This window comes from Rhea americana, unplaced genomic scaffold, assembly GCF_003343005.1.
Source record: "Rhea americana isolate MKP2758 unplaced genomic scaffold, rheAme1 scaffold_346, whole genome shotgun sequence".
Lineage (NCBI taxonomy): Eukaryota > Metazoa > Chordata > Aves > Rheiformes > Rheidae > Rhea > Rhea americana.
Genome location: NW_028186475.1, coordinates 628,478 through 644,300, shown reverse-complemented (window position 1 = coordinate 644,300; position 15,823 = coordinate 628,478). Strand labels below are relative to the sequence as shown.

At 41.7% G+C, this 15,823-nt stretch overlaps 1 protein-coding gene across 1 annotated transcript; it reads left to right on the top strand.

Moving 5' to 3' along the window:
- Window positions 1-106: 106 nt before the first annotated feature.
- LOC146592117 (calcium release-activated calcium channel protein 1) lies at window positions 107-15,470 on the top strand. Its single transcript, XM_085311661.1, has 2 exons — window positions 107-158; window positions 12,058-15,470. Exon 2 carries the CDS (start codon window positions 12,064-12,066, stop codon window positions 12,622-12,624), a length of 561 nt encoding a protein of 186 aa, XP_085167787.1. The 5' UTR covers window positions 107-158; window positions 12,058-12,063; the 3' UTR covers window positions 12,625-15,470.
- The last annotated feature ends 353 nt before the right edge of the window (window positions 15,471-15,823 follow it).

Here is a 15,823-nt window from a genome sequence, read left to right as displayed (position 1 = left end):
CGCTGCCGGCCGCAGCGCCTCGCCCGGGGATGGGGGGCGGGGGGGGGGGAAGAGCCGGGCGCTGCCCCACAGAAAGCCGCAGGCGGCCGCGCGGCTCCCGCGCCCCGCGCAGCCTCTCCGGGTGTTCCCCTGCGCGCGTTTGCGCCGCGGAGCGCGCGGTAAGTGCGAGAGCGGCGCCGGCGCCTTCCCGCGGCGCGGCCCGGCGCTCGGCTGAACGCAGCGCGGTGGCTGGCCCGACTTGGCAGCGACCCTCCAGCTCCGATTCCTCCGCAGTGATTTTGGTTGTAGCTTTTCTAAGCCTTTCTTTTCTGGGAAGTTACTGAATTTGGAGGGCTTTTTCGGTGCATCTTTTAGAGATGTCTTTTTCTGTTGTTGTTGGGCTTTTTATTTGCTCTATAGTTTGATACTGAGGAAAGCTAGTCTGGTAATCCTAATTATTTGAAACGGAATTAGGTTGACGTTAGTTTGAAACATAGCTTACAGGCTCCACCACATCCTGCCGACTAACCTGTAGCAGCACACCTGTATTCAGCACTGCTAAATACTGGATTTCACAGCTGTGAGGGATTTTCCTTTTGTTTTTGATTTTTGCACGGATTAAAATATACATGTATATTTTCAGCCGTAAGAGGTGCTCCCCTTGAGAGCCGTTGTTCCGGCTGGRAGATGCTTTTTCAAAACCCCGCGGCTGGTCTGCAGCAGCCTTGCAGGCGGTCAAATAAATGTCACCGCCGTCCTTCGATGGCTAAAAACAGCAGGCCGCTCTTGGGGGCTGGCGGTGGCCTGGTGTCCCCTTGAGTGACAGGCAGCTGTGCGAGAGCGGCGGCGCGTTTGGGTGGCCTCTGCGTGGGAGCGACGCGTGGCGCCCGCGCCGCTGCCGCCGCGGAGTTTCCCGTGCTGGACACGCTGTGACGGAGCCGTTCGTCGGGGGTGTTAATCTTGATTCAGTATTTTACGTCGATTTGAAAGCAAATGTGGGGAAAAACTGTGGCTTGTGGATTTTTTTTTCCACACGTTTTGAAATAAGGGAGGCTGTAAATAATTGAATCTGCAGCATAATCAAATTTTGTAAGGATTATTTAAAATCCATACTCAGTCTGTTATACTTAACCTATCAAATCTCGTCTTGTTTTGTTTTTGTTTTGTAAGTATATGCCATGTGCGCTATAAAACCCCTGTGGATGCACGGGCTAACTTCTTTCTTGATTCCCTGGGAGAGAGTTCCAAGTTAAGAGCCTGCTGTCCTGCAGCTGAAAACTGCTGGGTTTTTTTTAATTGAATTTGTGGTGTTYAGGGTAATTCAGGAAAAGGGTACTTTGTTCTGATTAGCAAAATCTCTGGTAGCCAGAAATGTTAAAGGTGAATATTCATAATACTAAGGTGYTGTGGAAATTGCCCTACTCAGAAATTTCCACTTTTTTCTTCCTTTGACAAGGCCGCTTTGGAAATCCAATTTCATTGGTTTTGCTGTTATAGATAGCCCTCTAGCTGGGACTTTCTAATCTCTTACTGGAAAAGCTGACGTAATTTTTCAAWTTTTTTATTTATTTTTTTTCCCTTTTAAGTAACTTTGCACTGCTTAAGGTTTGAATCTGTCCTTACCAACTTCTGCATTGAAAAACAGAGCCTTCTGGCACCTGGGCAAGGTCACTAAATTCAGCAGKTTTTTTTTGTTCAAAACTCACATTTGAAGAATTTGCTACTAAAACACAACCTAATCGTAGATCTAAAAGTTAAAACAGCAGTTAAGCGTGATTGCCTCTCAGTTTTCCTTATCTGCAAGCCTGGATGACCCATTTAAGACCACCCAGTAAAATGGTGGGAACTGACAGTAGGGGAACGTGCTTGTTTTCATGCCTGCTCCATTGATCCTTGCTTTTACTAAACAATACTTTAATTCTCTAGTATGAACTAAGTATTTCTGCAAAACTATTCCTTTATTGTTGGACTAATGACCTATATAACTGCAACCATTTTTCAAAGCTTATTCCCTCAAGATTGATTAAGCCTACCCCAGTTAAATGGTGTAAGTAGATGTCAAGAGATTGCACAGGTCAGTTGTGTGGAGAGTGTGAAAAYGCTCAACCAAATTTTGTGTTGGCAAGTGTTACACTTCTGCAGTGAGGACTAGTAAAAACTTGTTTGAATGTGAGTTGTGTTTTGGAGCTGCACATCACAATTTGCTRCAGTATGCTGGCTTCAGAGAAACAGATGCCTGGTCCAGTGATCACRAACTGTTATTAGAGSTAACCTCACAAGAGTAAATCCAAGYGTTTGTTTTGTGCAGGTTTCCAGGGACATTACCATCCAGTACAATGTGTCTAGGAGGAAATCTATGAAGTTTATAGTTCTGCATTCAGGATTCTCTCCCAATCTATGATGCCCGCAARTAATATCAATTTCCAAATTGTTAGATGTAGAGAAAGAAATTCTCGACTGCAGCATACCTGTAGTCTGGGAAAGACCCGAGGGTTCGGCTGATTACTCATGCTGACTGGTATTGTGCTGATCTCCACCTAGAAGAGGCATTTGGTATTTCTCACTTCTGCTTTAAATCACAGGTCTTGATATGCTTTTTTTTCCCCCCCTCCTCCTGCATACCTGTCCTTATTTCTTAATCCAGCCTATCTCCAGTGTTGACTGTCACCCCTGGAAATATTTAGCAGAATATACCTGTTATTGCTAACACTAGCTTATCCACACTCACTAGAATCAAGGGCTTTAATGTAGACAGACTGCAGGCRGGGGTTTTTAGTTYGAACAGAACAGACTTGYTGGCTTCATATCATCGCCAGAGTTRCATCACACACTAGTGTGACAGYGCCATGTTACTTSAGTTGCTAATATCATAYAGAAATTGTTAAATCACAACAGTCATCAAACTGAAAAWCTCCTTCCCCTCCACCCACCATTAATAACTCTGTGGAAAAAAACTCAGCTTAAATAAGGAATCTAAATTATCCTAACAAGGTGCTTGACTGACTTAATTATTTAGAACGTTATTTGTCAGACAGTATGTTTGACTCGTAAATGGCTCTAACGATGCAAACTGGCTAGACTGTCGTCTGAATAGTAGTATACAAGCATCCAGTGCTGMATATTGTCAAAGAAGTGTCAGATCTCACCTTTGAAATAAAGCCAATACAGTCTTCTGAAGACAGCTTCAGTCATCTTTTGTAAAAGAGTGACTGCGCTGATAAATATTGATAAAACTAATTTCCATAACGGTAGTTGATATTGCCTCGGTAAGACCAAGACCCCGCTGTTGCGGGGTATTCAAGACAGCATAGTCCTTCTCTAGTAAAGCTTCCTCTGCAGTTGTAAACGCTAAATGATCTCACTTTAGAAGTTGTTCTGGCTCCGTTTCTCTGAATCGCTAGTAGAATAGTGTGCAATGGCTGTATTTTGTAACCTGCAGGAAAGTATTACAGGCCTAGTTTTTATGGCTGCTACCACCGCTTACAGTTGTACTGCTGTTGCACTTACAGGTTTGAACTGTGCTCTGAAGACTCTCCCAGGTATAGGAGGCCTCTTATATTTGCTTACAGTCATGAGAGYGGCTTTCTGTTGCTCCTTTGAGCATCCCTGCCCGAAGGTCGCAGACGAGCGGGAAGGCAGCGTGGAGCGTCAGGGCTCTTGCCRTGCTCTGTCTTGCAGCGGCTCTGAGTGGCTGCTTGTGGCTGCTGGAGCTCGGAAGATGGAAAGTTGATGTTAAGCCACTGTTATCTTCTCCCTGCTGTGCTGCATAATCTGACCTTGCRCTTATGATACAGATCTATTGTAAGTGGTTTCTACAGCACTCTGTAGAGGTACTACTTCTTGCAGATGCATTTACTGTGATTATATGGGTGTTAACCTTTTTCATGTTTACTAACAAAACAAAATTAAACTTGTGTATTTATATTCAGGTGGTGGATTTAGTAAATATGATTTTTTTTTGCCATTCTGTAAAATGTAGTAAGCCATGAAGTCGAGATCYTAGGCTAAAAGAAAAATGACGTGTACTTTCTCTTCTGTTTAAAACTAGTAACAGTATCATTATTTTGACTTACCTTTTTTTAATTTCCAGTGACTGGTTCTAGGCCATACAGAGTCGTACTGTATGAGTTTCTTATGACTCTTAATGAACGATACAGAGACTATAGGGAGCTTGGCTCTGTGCCTCTGTCTCTAAGAACAAATAGTACTGTCAGGAAAACAGACTGACTGACTCAGGAGCTGAAGACACAGCTAGCGGCRTGCTCATTTCAGATGATCTTACGACACCTATCTCATCCCCAGCCTCCCCCGTGGTCCTGCACGTGGGCAAGGTAGGGGCTATAAAATGAGATTTGGTATTGAAATAGCCTTTTGATGTGATCTTCAAGACTTTGAAAAGCCACTTCTGTGGATTTCCCCCCCCCCCACTGAGGTTAATGTAGAGTATTATGAAGAGTCACTTTCATGTGTTAAGCGTATGGATAACTAGATTTAATCAACTCTAGYCATTGCTGCAACAGGTGGAGGTAAGGTGTACAGAGGCTGAAGCAAATAGTTCTGTGGATAGATGTTGATTAAACTTGTAGTTATCACAGTATAACTTGAAGTATATTGGTATTACAAGGTGAAGGGTTTTTTTAAACACTAGTATGCTTACCCAAGTATGATTTACATCCTTCTCTCACTGTTTGGAAGGACCCTTACAATACATAGCCGCAATGTTCAGTCAGCACAGCTTGCTTATAAGCTATTCCTGATGAGCTAGTTCTGTTCCCTTACTGCAGGAGAATTGGTAGTTTCCTGCTTAGGAATGGTAGAAGTGGCTGGGGAAGAGGAGGTGAGAGCAGGCTTGCAAGGATATGCAGGTAATTCTAGACCTGGATTCAGTAAGACGTGCTCGATGTCTTTAAGACTGACGTTTGAGGTAGGTAACATTGTCATTTTTGAAGGGGCTTTGCTTGTTGTAAAAAAATCTGCGATGTAGCTAGCTCCATGGGTGCTACACGTAGAGCACRATCATACTGAGAGCCAGTGTTTCACAAGATAGAAAGGGCAGGAGAACAGTTTTGATTGGAGCTTTAGACTGGTCAAAGCCTTCTGTAGGGTTCGAGGGGCAAATTTACAGCCRTCCCATCACGTGGCCTTCAGTAGCTGTTGACCCAGCCCCTGGCTATYGAATGTATTTAGCTGAGATCAGGCAGTTTGTGGAAAAGCGGCCACATGCATTGGTCAGAACTGGTAGTGAAGAGTTTGAGTTGGCTGCAGCTCTGTCAGATTTAAAGCTGTTTGTCTTCCCATGGCATGCTGAACTCAAGATTGGGTCTCAGCTGTGTGTTAACGTTAGTATTTGATACTATGAGAGACAGAGGATAAAAGCCCATACAGTATGACAGTCAGGACGCATGCTCCCAGCCTCTGTTATGTGTTATATTCCTTCCTACYGAAGCTAGGAGTCATCTCTGCAGGGAAGGGGAGGAGAGGAAGTCATCTATGAATAGCTCACAGGTGATACAGATTTGTTTGGGATAAGGCACTTTGTTTCCTTTTCTGTATAGCAGTTGCTAGTGATTTTGAAAAAGATGCAAACCTGTGATTAAGTAAAAATCCTCTTGAAAACTGTATTCGCTGCTGTTGTTGCTTCGTATGATAACAAAGAGAGGTTACCTCTTTYTCCTGTGTTGAAAAGTCTTGAGTGTCAATATGACCTGCTACATGGGTGGTTCTTAGTACAGTTCTCCCTTGTGTTTTCCATCTGATATTGTCTGTCACATTTTATTTTCCCTGGTTACTTTTTCCTTCAGWTAAAACAGTCCTAAAACAGAAATTGAACTTCAAATTTGCACTATGCTGGAATTAAACCAAATTAAGTGAAACCAGTCTATTGCCTAGTGGCTTGTAAAACTGGGGAATAATGCTGAAGATTGAAGCAGGTTGCTAATTTATGCGCCGCTGCTGTGGTAGACACGAACAAAAGGCAAGCCAGGGCAGTTGGTTCTCCTGCATTTCAGAAGCCATATGAGCTTTTCAAGCTTCATTTGCAGCTGTGTGTGTGACTGATCGTTGTTCTTTATGGAATATTGTGTTGCTGCTGATGGAAACTTTTATTAGTGTAGCACAGCTTGCTTTTTGTGAAAGCTGTGGAGCTGGTGTCKGTCAGATGCACCATGTAAGTGAGGACATGAAACCTTCATAGCACTGAGGACTTTTTTTAAGCAGGAACTTAATTTAGACCTTTTTTTTTTTTTCTAACAAGATATGGAAGCATCATATACGAGCAAGTGAAATGAACTTTTTTCAAGCTATTAAACTATAGCTAAAATTGAAATGCCGTCTCTTCTAGAGCGCAGGCTGTTGAGTTTCTTGCGATGTGGTAGTAATTGGGCTGCTGTGATGCTTTCTGTGAAATCCAGGATTGTCAGAAGCCTTGCCATGATTGTGTGCACAAATTCACTTGTATTCTAAAAGCATCTGAACTCCAGTCCCACTTCTTAACAGCATGAGAGTCCTTTAACTTTGTCAAGAAGCTGTATTTCAGATTTACAACCKTTTCAAGGGCTATAGTAAGTCTGTCAGTCATTTCCGTAGGATGATCTGATGTTAAAGTTAGCTCTTATTTCAGCCAGGGATTAGACTGGATGACATCTTGAGATTTCTTCCAGCCTGAGTTGTTCTGTGATTATGTAGTAAAGCAGGATGCTTGCAGCAACCTTGCTGGCTGCACAGTAGAAATCAGGAGGCAAATGTTTGAAGAAACTTTAAAAAGGCGAAGGAAATGGTGCTGAAGTGCATTGTGTTGGCTGCTGTGCCCCTGAAGGGCCTATGTTCTGAAAGAGTGTCAGAAGTTAATAGAGGACACGGAGGAAAAAAGTCCTCCTGCATGTGCTTGGAAGGTCATGYTTTTCATGGACTTGAATTGTATTAGATATGCTGACGTGGGCCTTGATACTGCAAGTGCTTTACAAGAGCAGTTGCAATCTGTGCGTTTTGAAATCACAGCATGAGAAAAGAGACAAGGAACTTCTCATCACTGTTTGAAAACAGGCATGGGGCCTGATAAAAATTGAGCTTTTTGGGTTAGGTGTCTGGTTCAAGATTGGCCCAGGCAATAAAGAACAGAGTTTGTAACTGGAGAGAGTTGGCAGTGTGTCTGCTAGTTCCTTGACAGTCTGAGACAGTAAACATGAACTAGTTTTTCACTTATGGGTCAAGCAGGAGTTACTCTGCCAGGCGGGGGCAAAAGCAGGCTTTGCTATGCCCCCTGGAGACTTTCCATCAACTTCGGAAGATTTTGGAATCCTTCAGGCATTCTGCATCCATGACCTCCTGAAAGTCTCAGTTTGAAGCAAGTTCTGAAATGTCCATTAATCTGCATGAATGGGAAAGAGAAGTGTTTGCTGCTTTTGCCCTCTCCTTCTTTCAGGTTGTTGCTGAGTGTTATCTCTTTACCTACAACTGCAACTTTACTCGATGCATTTTTCTTCTGGCTTAAGGGATATCTCTGTCCAGCTAATTAGCTTCAGTGTAATTTTTTCCTTTTCTGTCTGTGAACCCAAGAAAAACTCTTTGGTCTTTTTCTTATGCATATACCTTCTAGCTTCTATCACATTTTCTCACTGAGGAGGGTTTAGGAAAAACTCCAGCTCCCTTTCTGGGAACTTGCCATTCGCAAAGAATTGTCAGTGCATTGGTGGAGCTGTGCTTAATGCATCTTTCTTGTAAGTGTATCTTGAATGTTCAAAGTGGGGATCTTTTACCATCATCTGTTGGGAGTCTATGAAGCTGCAATCCTTTCAGAGTTGATAGAAATATTTTTCCAGATGCTGTGGTCTCCCAAGTTGCTAAATTGCACTGTTTTCTCTCAAAGCAAGTGGATACTGTCTCCCTTTTAGCAGGCCTGTTGTTTGCCTTGGTTTGGGATCTGTTTTGGCCCAGTGCTTGACACTGCTAGTATTTTTCCCTTCTGATTCCAGCCATGGAGAGGAGGTTGTGTTACTTACTGGCAGGATAGCTAACTTCTGACTTTAACAACTTAAAGTGTTGTTCCTAACCCTGGTGTCCCTGATGCTTGGCACCAGAGCTCTGCTGGTACAGAAACTGTGATGGGAGGGACTGAGGCCAGGGAAGATGCTGAAGCTGGCCCAGGGGTTGCCTCTTCTGTGGGATGCCACAGTCTCTTCTAGGAACAWGCCATGGGAGCTTCTCCTCCCCTGCAGCTTTTGGCCGTGTGCAGCTTTGTTCTCCAGGTGTTCCAGGCTGGGACAGCTCGGTGCCATGCCTCTGCTTTATTCACACCTTGACTCGTTAACATCAGTCTGAACTGAGAAAAATTGGTATCATACGTGGTGGTGTCTACTTGGCTGTCAGTTTAYTTTGTACCTGCTAAAAGGCAAGTACCTAGGCTACCTTTTAGGTGATGTAGATGCTATCCATAATTCCAGAGAAAGCGTTGCTTGGTCTTAGAGTACTATGGTATGGTTTGAACCAAAGGAAGTTAACACCCTTCCTGCTCTTGAGGTTAGTTGTGACAAATGTTAAGCAACAGCTACAGTCTTGCTGAGCTTCAGAAAGCTCTCATTTGGGGCCTACCAAAACAACATACTTTCATACTTCTCTGCAAAGCAACTATGTGTTAATGTATTTGTCAGTCTCATAAACCAAAGCCTTACTTGTGTAGCTGAATCTCAGATTTAACCTATTCCATGAGTGCATGAAGGTTGTAGGTGCTGCTGGGGTCACTCRTTCAAGGTAACACCCGGTAATGGTTAAAAAATGAAGCCTTTTAATCCATGGGATTCCTGGCTTGGACCTCTTTCCTTTTTATAGTTTGCTTCTTGCCTCTATGATTCTGTCTGTGCTAGTGCAGAGCTATCTGAGTATCTGAATGCTGCTTAAATTAATCTCTTTTCCTCCCAAGATTTTGTTTTGATGGTGCATACAAGTAGAGCCGAATCAGAAACAGGTATRTTTAGATTAAATGTGATCACTCAGCACTTCTTGTAGCTCAGTATAGTCCGAGAAGAGGAAGGAARATTTCTTCCTCTTGGCTGTCTTTTGAGATGGGAGCTCCAGAACAGCTGGGATGGTGAAGTTACGAGATTCTGACTAAACCCCAGAATCGGATGTTTGATATCATTAATAAAGAGACTTTGAGTGGTGAAAATGTAAAATTTCTTTTATACTTGAGGAGTTAAATATTTAATCGTCAGGTTTKTAAAGGAAAATAAAATTAAAGTCTTTACCTTCTGAAGCTCTTTAGTGTCATAAGTACTAGGATGGAAGATTAATATGTCTTGAAAAACTGGGATGTTCTTGAGTCTAAAATAGAACTGGCAGCCTAGCTTTCAAAATCAACASAAGCACCAGAAAATCTGAGAAGTATGAATATGAAGATGAGTCCTCTGTGGTGAAAGATTGCAAGTATTGTATGAAAAGCTGCAAGCAGTACCCCCAGCACCCAGTGAGGTCTCTGGGGCTTAAGGGGAGGTGCCTGCAGAAAACAGATGTGATGACCAAGTSGTTAACCTCTCAAAAATGAAGTTTCCCACAGTTGAGAACCAACATTTATTTTAAGTACATCTTGAACATTCAGACTAGAGCTCTTTCACCCTCATCCCTTGAACTGTTGAGCCTAGGGAGATTTTATTTATTWTTTATTTTTTTWAATCTTTAAGCAAGAGWTATATATGTATTCRAGTTTATTGTAGTTTCTTGTAATATTTGGAAATTGTTTACCAGTTGTATGGTTGGTTACACTTATGAGGATAGAGACTTTCAGTAAATGAATGAAAATATTGACAGTTGGCCTTGAATGCTTGTTGAAACATGTCTGAGCAGAAGCCRAGGCTGGGTTAATCCATTTGGTGCGTTAGCTGTTAAAGAGTTCTGCTGTAGAACATCTTGAGCCTAAAAWGGTAGGGAGACAGGATCTCAGATTAGGTGTAGCCTGACTCCACTGTAGCAAGAGTAAGATTTGAATATTTTTTCCTGTTTCTGCAGCTACTTTTGGACCTTAATTTCTGTGTCTTTCTGTATCCATATTACCTCACACTTTATGCAGTTTTTCTTCATATGAACTTGATGAGGATTGAGATGTTTGAATGGTGTTTGCTGGGCTGAATACTGTCTAGTCCATTAATGGCATACTGTAATGAACTAAGAATCTATCAGTGGGAATAAAAGAGCCAATTGTTTCATGGACTGTGTTGTAATAACTGGTCTCATAGTGGTTTTGAGGGCAAAATGTAAGTTACAGAAGAGCTAAGTTAACAGCTTAGCACTACCCAAAGTCTGTCTGCCCCCTCCTCAGTTACATGGGCCTGTACCAGCTTTATCGGTCATTGGGGCACTGCTGAACCAGTTCACCCAGCCAGGCAGAACATTACTACCTTTTAACCAGTTAGCTTTCACTGGGCTTGCAAGCTGTCATTTCAACAGAGGATCAAGCGTGGGTGGCCAGTGGGCAAGAAGGACTGGCTTGGATCAGTCTGATCTGTGCTGAATGTCAGCCTCCATCTTCCTCATATGGTGTACATACATGTTTGCAGTTATTTTTTCTGTAAATTTTAAATGTATTTTGGCTATTTAATGAGATCCTTTRAGAAGGAGGACTATGTATAGAAACGTTGCATCTTTGCATCTTYGTTTGGAACTATGCTTTGTCTCAAAGGCAAATTTATTAGGAAAGCTTATTTATTTCTCAAGAGCTCTTCTAGGATTAATGTCTCTAATCAACTATGCATGCTTAAAATTACCTGGCAATTTGAAAAACCTCTGTTGTTAGAGATATTTCCTTTATCAATGATATCTGAGTCCAGTTTATGAATTTCCTAGTGCTGTTTTTTAATRGTAGTTTTTGCTCCTGAAGCCCAGGCATGCTTGGAGATCTGAGTTTATAAAAGGGCATGGCTGCATGTGTTAGTAGAGGTGTGGATTTTGGAGCATCTTCCTGCGGTAGCATTGCTTGTCTGTAGGCACGGCTACATGCTGCTTCCAGAGTTTTGTGCTCTCCAGGAATCTCTCTGTTACGGCTTTTGTCATGCAAACAGGAGGATTTCTGCTATGAACAGCAATTAATTATTAGTTCAGATGGTACAAACTGCTGCGCTGTCTGGACCTGGGATCTGAGCATGCTGAACCGAGTGATTTCTTCATGTATTYTTGCCTTATAATTTAAAGAGCATCTAGCGATATCTGGAAGGACTTTGTCTTTAATTTTCTGGGATACTTGTTTTTCTTTYCCCCCAGCCTTCTCTATGCTTCTTCCCACTAAAAGGCCTTTTTGCCCAGCCTGGACATGGTGGAGACATTCATGTTTTGAACTGATGTTCTAGAGTCTGCTTAAGTGCTTATTTTGAGTGAAGGAATAAATCTGAGAGCCCCACGGAGAGGTGATCTTTTAAATTAAAGGTTCCTGCTCTTCAGAACTTAAATACAAAAGAAGGACTGCCAAGACTGTGAAGGGCAGTCCACTGCCTTCACAGGCTTTCATGTTATAGATACCTACTTCAAAAGAGTTTGTAGAGTATTCATTCTACGTACTTGGTACAAAACATTTCCTAATACCCTGTATAAACACTAAAATCCATAGTAAAAGATCAAAAGCTGCCAGTAAAATATACCACAGAAAAGATTTTTTTCATTTAAGAATCCAAGTGTGTTGATCATTAAGTCCAGCTGTTCTGTTGGGATGAGCTGGAGGTGGCAAAGTTGTTGCGCTGTTAGCAGCTTTTCTGTATATTAATGGTTTACTTTACAGCTGAGCAATAAGTATAAAAGGCCTAAATTTAAATGTGCTTTGATCCCTCAGATGTAAATTTTGGCCAGATGAAAAGGTTGCAGAAAAAGATGAAGAGAAATTTAAATGCAGGTGACTATTTTGTTTGATTTGGAAGATACTCCTGAAACATTTGAACTCTATATCAGTGTTTCTGTTGTGCAAACATAAATAGGAAGAACTGGAATGTGATGTTTAATTATCCTGGAATAAAAATAGTTGCAATGAGCAGATTTAAACTTGTAATATCTATGTCATATTATTATTTGACTATAAATTATTCTTTTTTTTTCCTTCCTTTACAGGTGGCTATGGTAGAAGTTCAGCTAGATACAGATCATGACTACCCTCGAGGTCTCTTGATAGCTTTCAGTGCCTGTACTACTGTCCTTGTTGCAGTTCATCTTTTTGCACTCATGATAAGTACTTGCATTCTTCCAAATATAGAGGCTGTAAGCAACGTGCATAATCTCAACTCGGTAAAGGAGTCTCCRCATGAGCGTATGCATCGGCACATTGAGCTTGCCTGGGCATTTTCTACTGTTATTGGGACTTTGCTCTTTCTTGCAGAGGTGGTGTTACTCTGTTGGGTCAAGTTTCTCCCTTTAAAGAAGAACCCTCTTGATTCATCCCAGAACAGCAGTTCTACCATCACGTCAGGAGAGGCAGCAGCCATTGCATCAACGTCTATTATGGTTCCTTTTGGACTGATTTTCATAGTGTTTGCAGTCCACTTCTACAGGTCACTGGTGAGCCATAAAACAGACAGGCAATTTCAAGAACTCAATGAACTTGCTGAATTTGCACGGCTCCAGGATCAGCTGGATCACAGAGGCGATACCATCTCCCCAGGTGTTAGCCACTTTGCGTAAACCTGTACTTWAAGAAAATAAACGCACTATTCTGCTTCTGCCTTGCGATGTCGATTCCCCTGTGCATGAACTGGTTGAACTRTGGATTTGTTTTTAAAGAGAGATTTATAAATGTTGTTCTAACTCTTTATGGGCAAAAAAGTGTTGTCATAACATTGTGATAGCTGACGTCTGGAGGAATGGATGGTGGGGTATGCTTGCACTGCGTGAGCTTTCGTCCTCTAGTGAGTACTGCATAGYTTGCTTCTTGTTAATGTTGAATGGCGGCTACATAAATACATAGAGAATAACACTGTAATTTTTGGTATTTGTTAGGGATGGATAGAGAAGCACTTTTCCTCTCTTTGATTTTGGCATTTACTAGAAGATACTGCTGTCCAATACATGTTGCATGGCATGATACAAATTACTTGGGATACGCAGCAATTAGCACTTGATTTCAGTGCTAGTGCTGTGCTCTCTAGAAAGCCTGACAGATGGTAAAAGTGAAAGCTTTCCCAGCACTTTCCCCAGTGTGTTTTGCTGCCAAAYAATTATTACTTCACCAGTTTCTCCAGCGCCTTTTCCTATGGCAGTTACACATTTTATAGCCCACTAAATACCCATGACTAGTCRTACTGTGATGTGGTATGGCCGCATGAGTTGGACTGAGCCGCTCTTCTGTGGAAGAATATAAAAGCAATAAGTTTTAAAGTTCTCATGAGCTGGCATTATCTGAAGATAAGAATTGCCTGTTTTCCATTTAGGGATCTTTTGTAAAAAGAAGAAACTAGATGGAAATTATTACTGGATAATTTTTTTTTCTTGAAAATCAGAACCACTACTGTTTTTTCCAAGCCAAAGTAGTAACTATTTTATACTTTTATATAAATAAGTATATTTTTTTAAAAATTCCTCAGATAAAAGCAGCAAAAGGCACTCTCTCTRTGTTGGATTCCCAAGTGATCGGCTATGCCTTAGTCTTCCTTGTTTAGAAAGTCTTCTGCTTGCTGAAGTGTTGTATTTAATAACTTTTTACACCTTTGTGCTTCCAAAGAGTCTGGAGACAACTTTTCTTTATGTAGATTTATTTATAAAAGTAGATTATTTGTAAATAATATTGCTGCTTACTTTTGGATATGTGTGTSTCTGATAGAGTGAGGCTACTGTGTCAACTTCTGATTTCTTTCTGAAGCAAAAACTTTAATTTGGTCTATTAGATGTGGGGTTTGTCCAAGCAAGATTGCAGCATTTGTCCTGGCTGCTTCAGAATTCATGTAATTCCAGCTGTCTGTAGAAGTGAAATTTTTGGAATGCAGTTTTTCTTCTATGGAGAAGCTGTTGGCTTTCATGTGTAGAAGCCCTTGTTGGACGCACAAGCTGAGACCAGTTCAAATCCCATGGAGCAAAACTTGAATCCCCATCATAGCTCACTGTGAAACATAACCCTGGGATGTGGCGATGAGCCGGGGTGAACGTGGCAGGCAGAATGCGGTCTCTTACGCCCAGCCTTCATCTCGGATCGTCCCAGTGTGTTCACAAACGGTGGGATGTGTTTGTGGAGTTAAGGTGGCAGAGTGTAGAGCTTACCACGGAAGCAGCGTGGTGAAGTGAATGGGGCTGGTTTCYGGTGTCAGCGCTGCAGCAGCAGAAACACCGATGAGACTGCCCACGGGGTACACTTTCTATTCTGAAAAGGAGCCATACAAACATTGCTGGGCTTCTTTTCAGTGGTGTTCTTGCAGAGGAGTTTTCTGTTCACAAGCAGAARACTGCTTTCCACTCGCCATTTTCACAAGTCCTTTTGGTACACAGAGGACAGACTGGATTTTCTCTAGCTCTGCCATTACATTACCCTTCAAGTATAAAAATACTATTGCTGGTATAATTGTGATGATGAGAATTGGGGCTACAATCCCACAGTTCGCTTGGGGGACGCTGAAAGGATTGTGTTAGTAAAGGCATTAATAAAGCAGCATTCCAAAACATGAAATCTTCGTAGTAAGCACAAAATTTCCTGGTRCATCCTTTACTAAAATAAGATCCATCTTGGGTTTCTTAAAGCCTCAGTAAAGGAAGCAACTCTGACTCAATATTCACACTAGAACAAATGGTCRAAAAGGTGCTGTCAGGCTTAAAAGTTACACTTCTGTCTGTAAATTATGTACTTGAGTTGTAACTTTATTAKGAATGGAAGTCCAGAAAATATATTTTCCTAGCTTATTTTGTAAAACTACTTGCTGTCCTGGATAAGTAGCTGATTTTATTTTGTGGATCTTTTACAAAGTGACAAGAAGTGGGAATTTTTGGTTTGGAAAATAGAGAATTAGAAGTTAGTGGGGCAACCTTATTTTTAACTTTTTAAAGCTGGAGGTTCCAGGCTAATGAGGCTGTTGCTACAGTTGCTTTTCTGACTTTTCTGCTCTAGTTTTGTGTATTGAGTATATTTTCCAGCTGTGGAAATGGTCATGGAAGTTGCACTTTGGGCATAGTCTCACAGCTGTGATAGTTGGTAACCAGGACCAGAAAGCATGGCTGTAAACTCAGTGTTTTTTTAATCCCTTATTTATACTAATGGTATTAAGCATTTACCTCAAGCATTTTAAACTTGGTTATTGTATATCACAGATTTAGATATAAAATACTCAATGAAATAAAAATATAATCAATTGTTGCTGATTATTTGTTATCTAGATATCTAAAAATACACTTAATTTTCTTTACATCCTTTATCATTCTTCAGTTTGTATTGTGGTGATCATAACTGTGGGTTCCTGAGAATCTCTTAAATGCATTCAGCTACTCATTTCATGAGTGTAAAGATGAAATTTCCTGTTTGCACAGACAGGTATAAAGGATATAAAGTAGTTGGCATGCTTTTCTTCCTGTCGGCACTGCTTAAATCGTGGAGCGAAGAACGTTGGATTGTTGTTCTTCTCCCAGAGTGTGTAAATACGAAAGTAGGTTATCTTTCAGCTGCGCAAATATGAAGAGTCAGAGGGCCAAGTGAACTGTAAACAGGACATGTGATATTCAGAAATGCAGTTTAAAGCAGGTAAACTAGCTACAAGGTTTTCCCAAGGCTTGTGTGTCGCCAGTGAGCCGCGTGGCTGCCTGGGCGTGCTTGCGTGGGCGGCACACGCCAGCACTTCCTTTAGAAGAGCTCCGCCGCTGGGCRCGTTGTTCGTGCTGTGGTGCGGCAGCCGGCGCAGAACGGGGC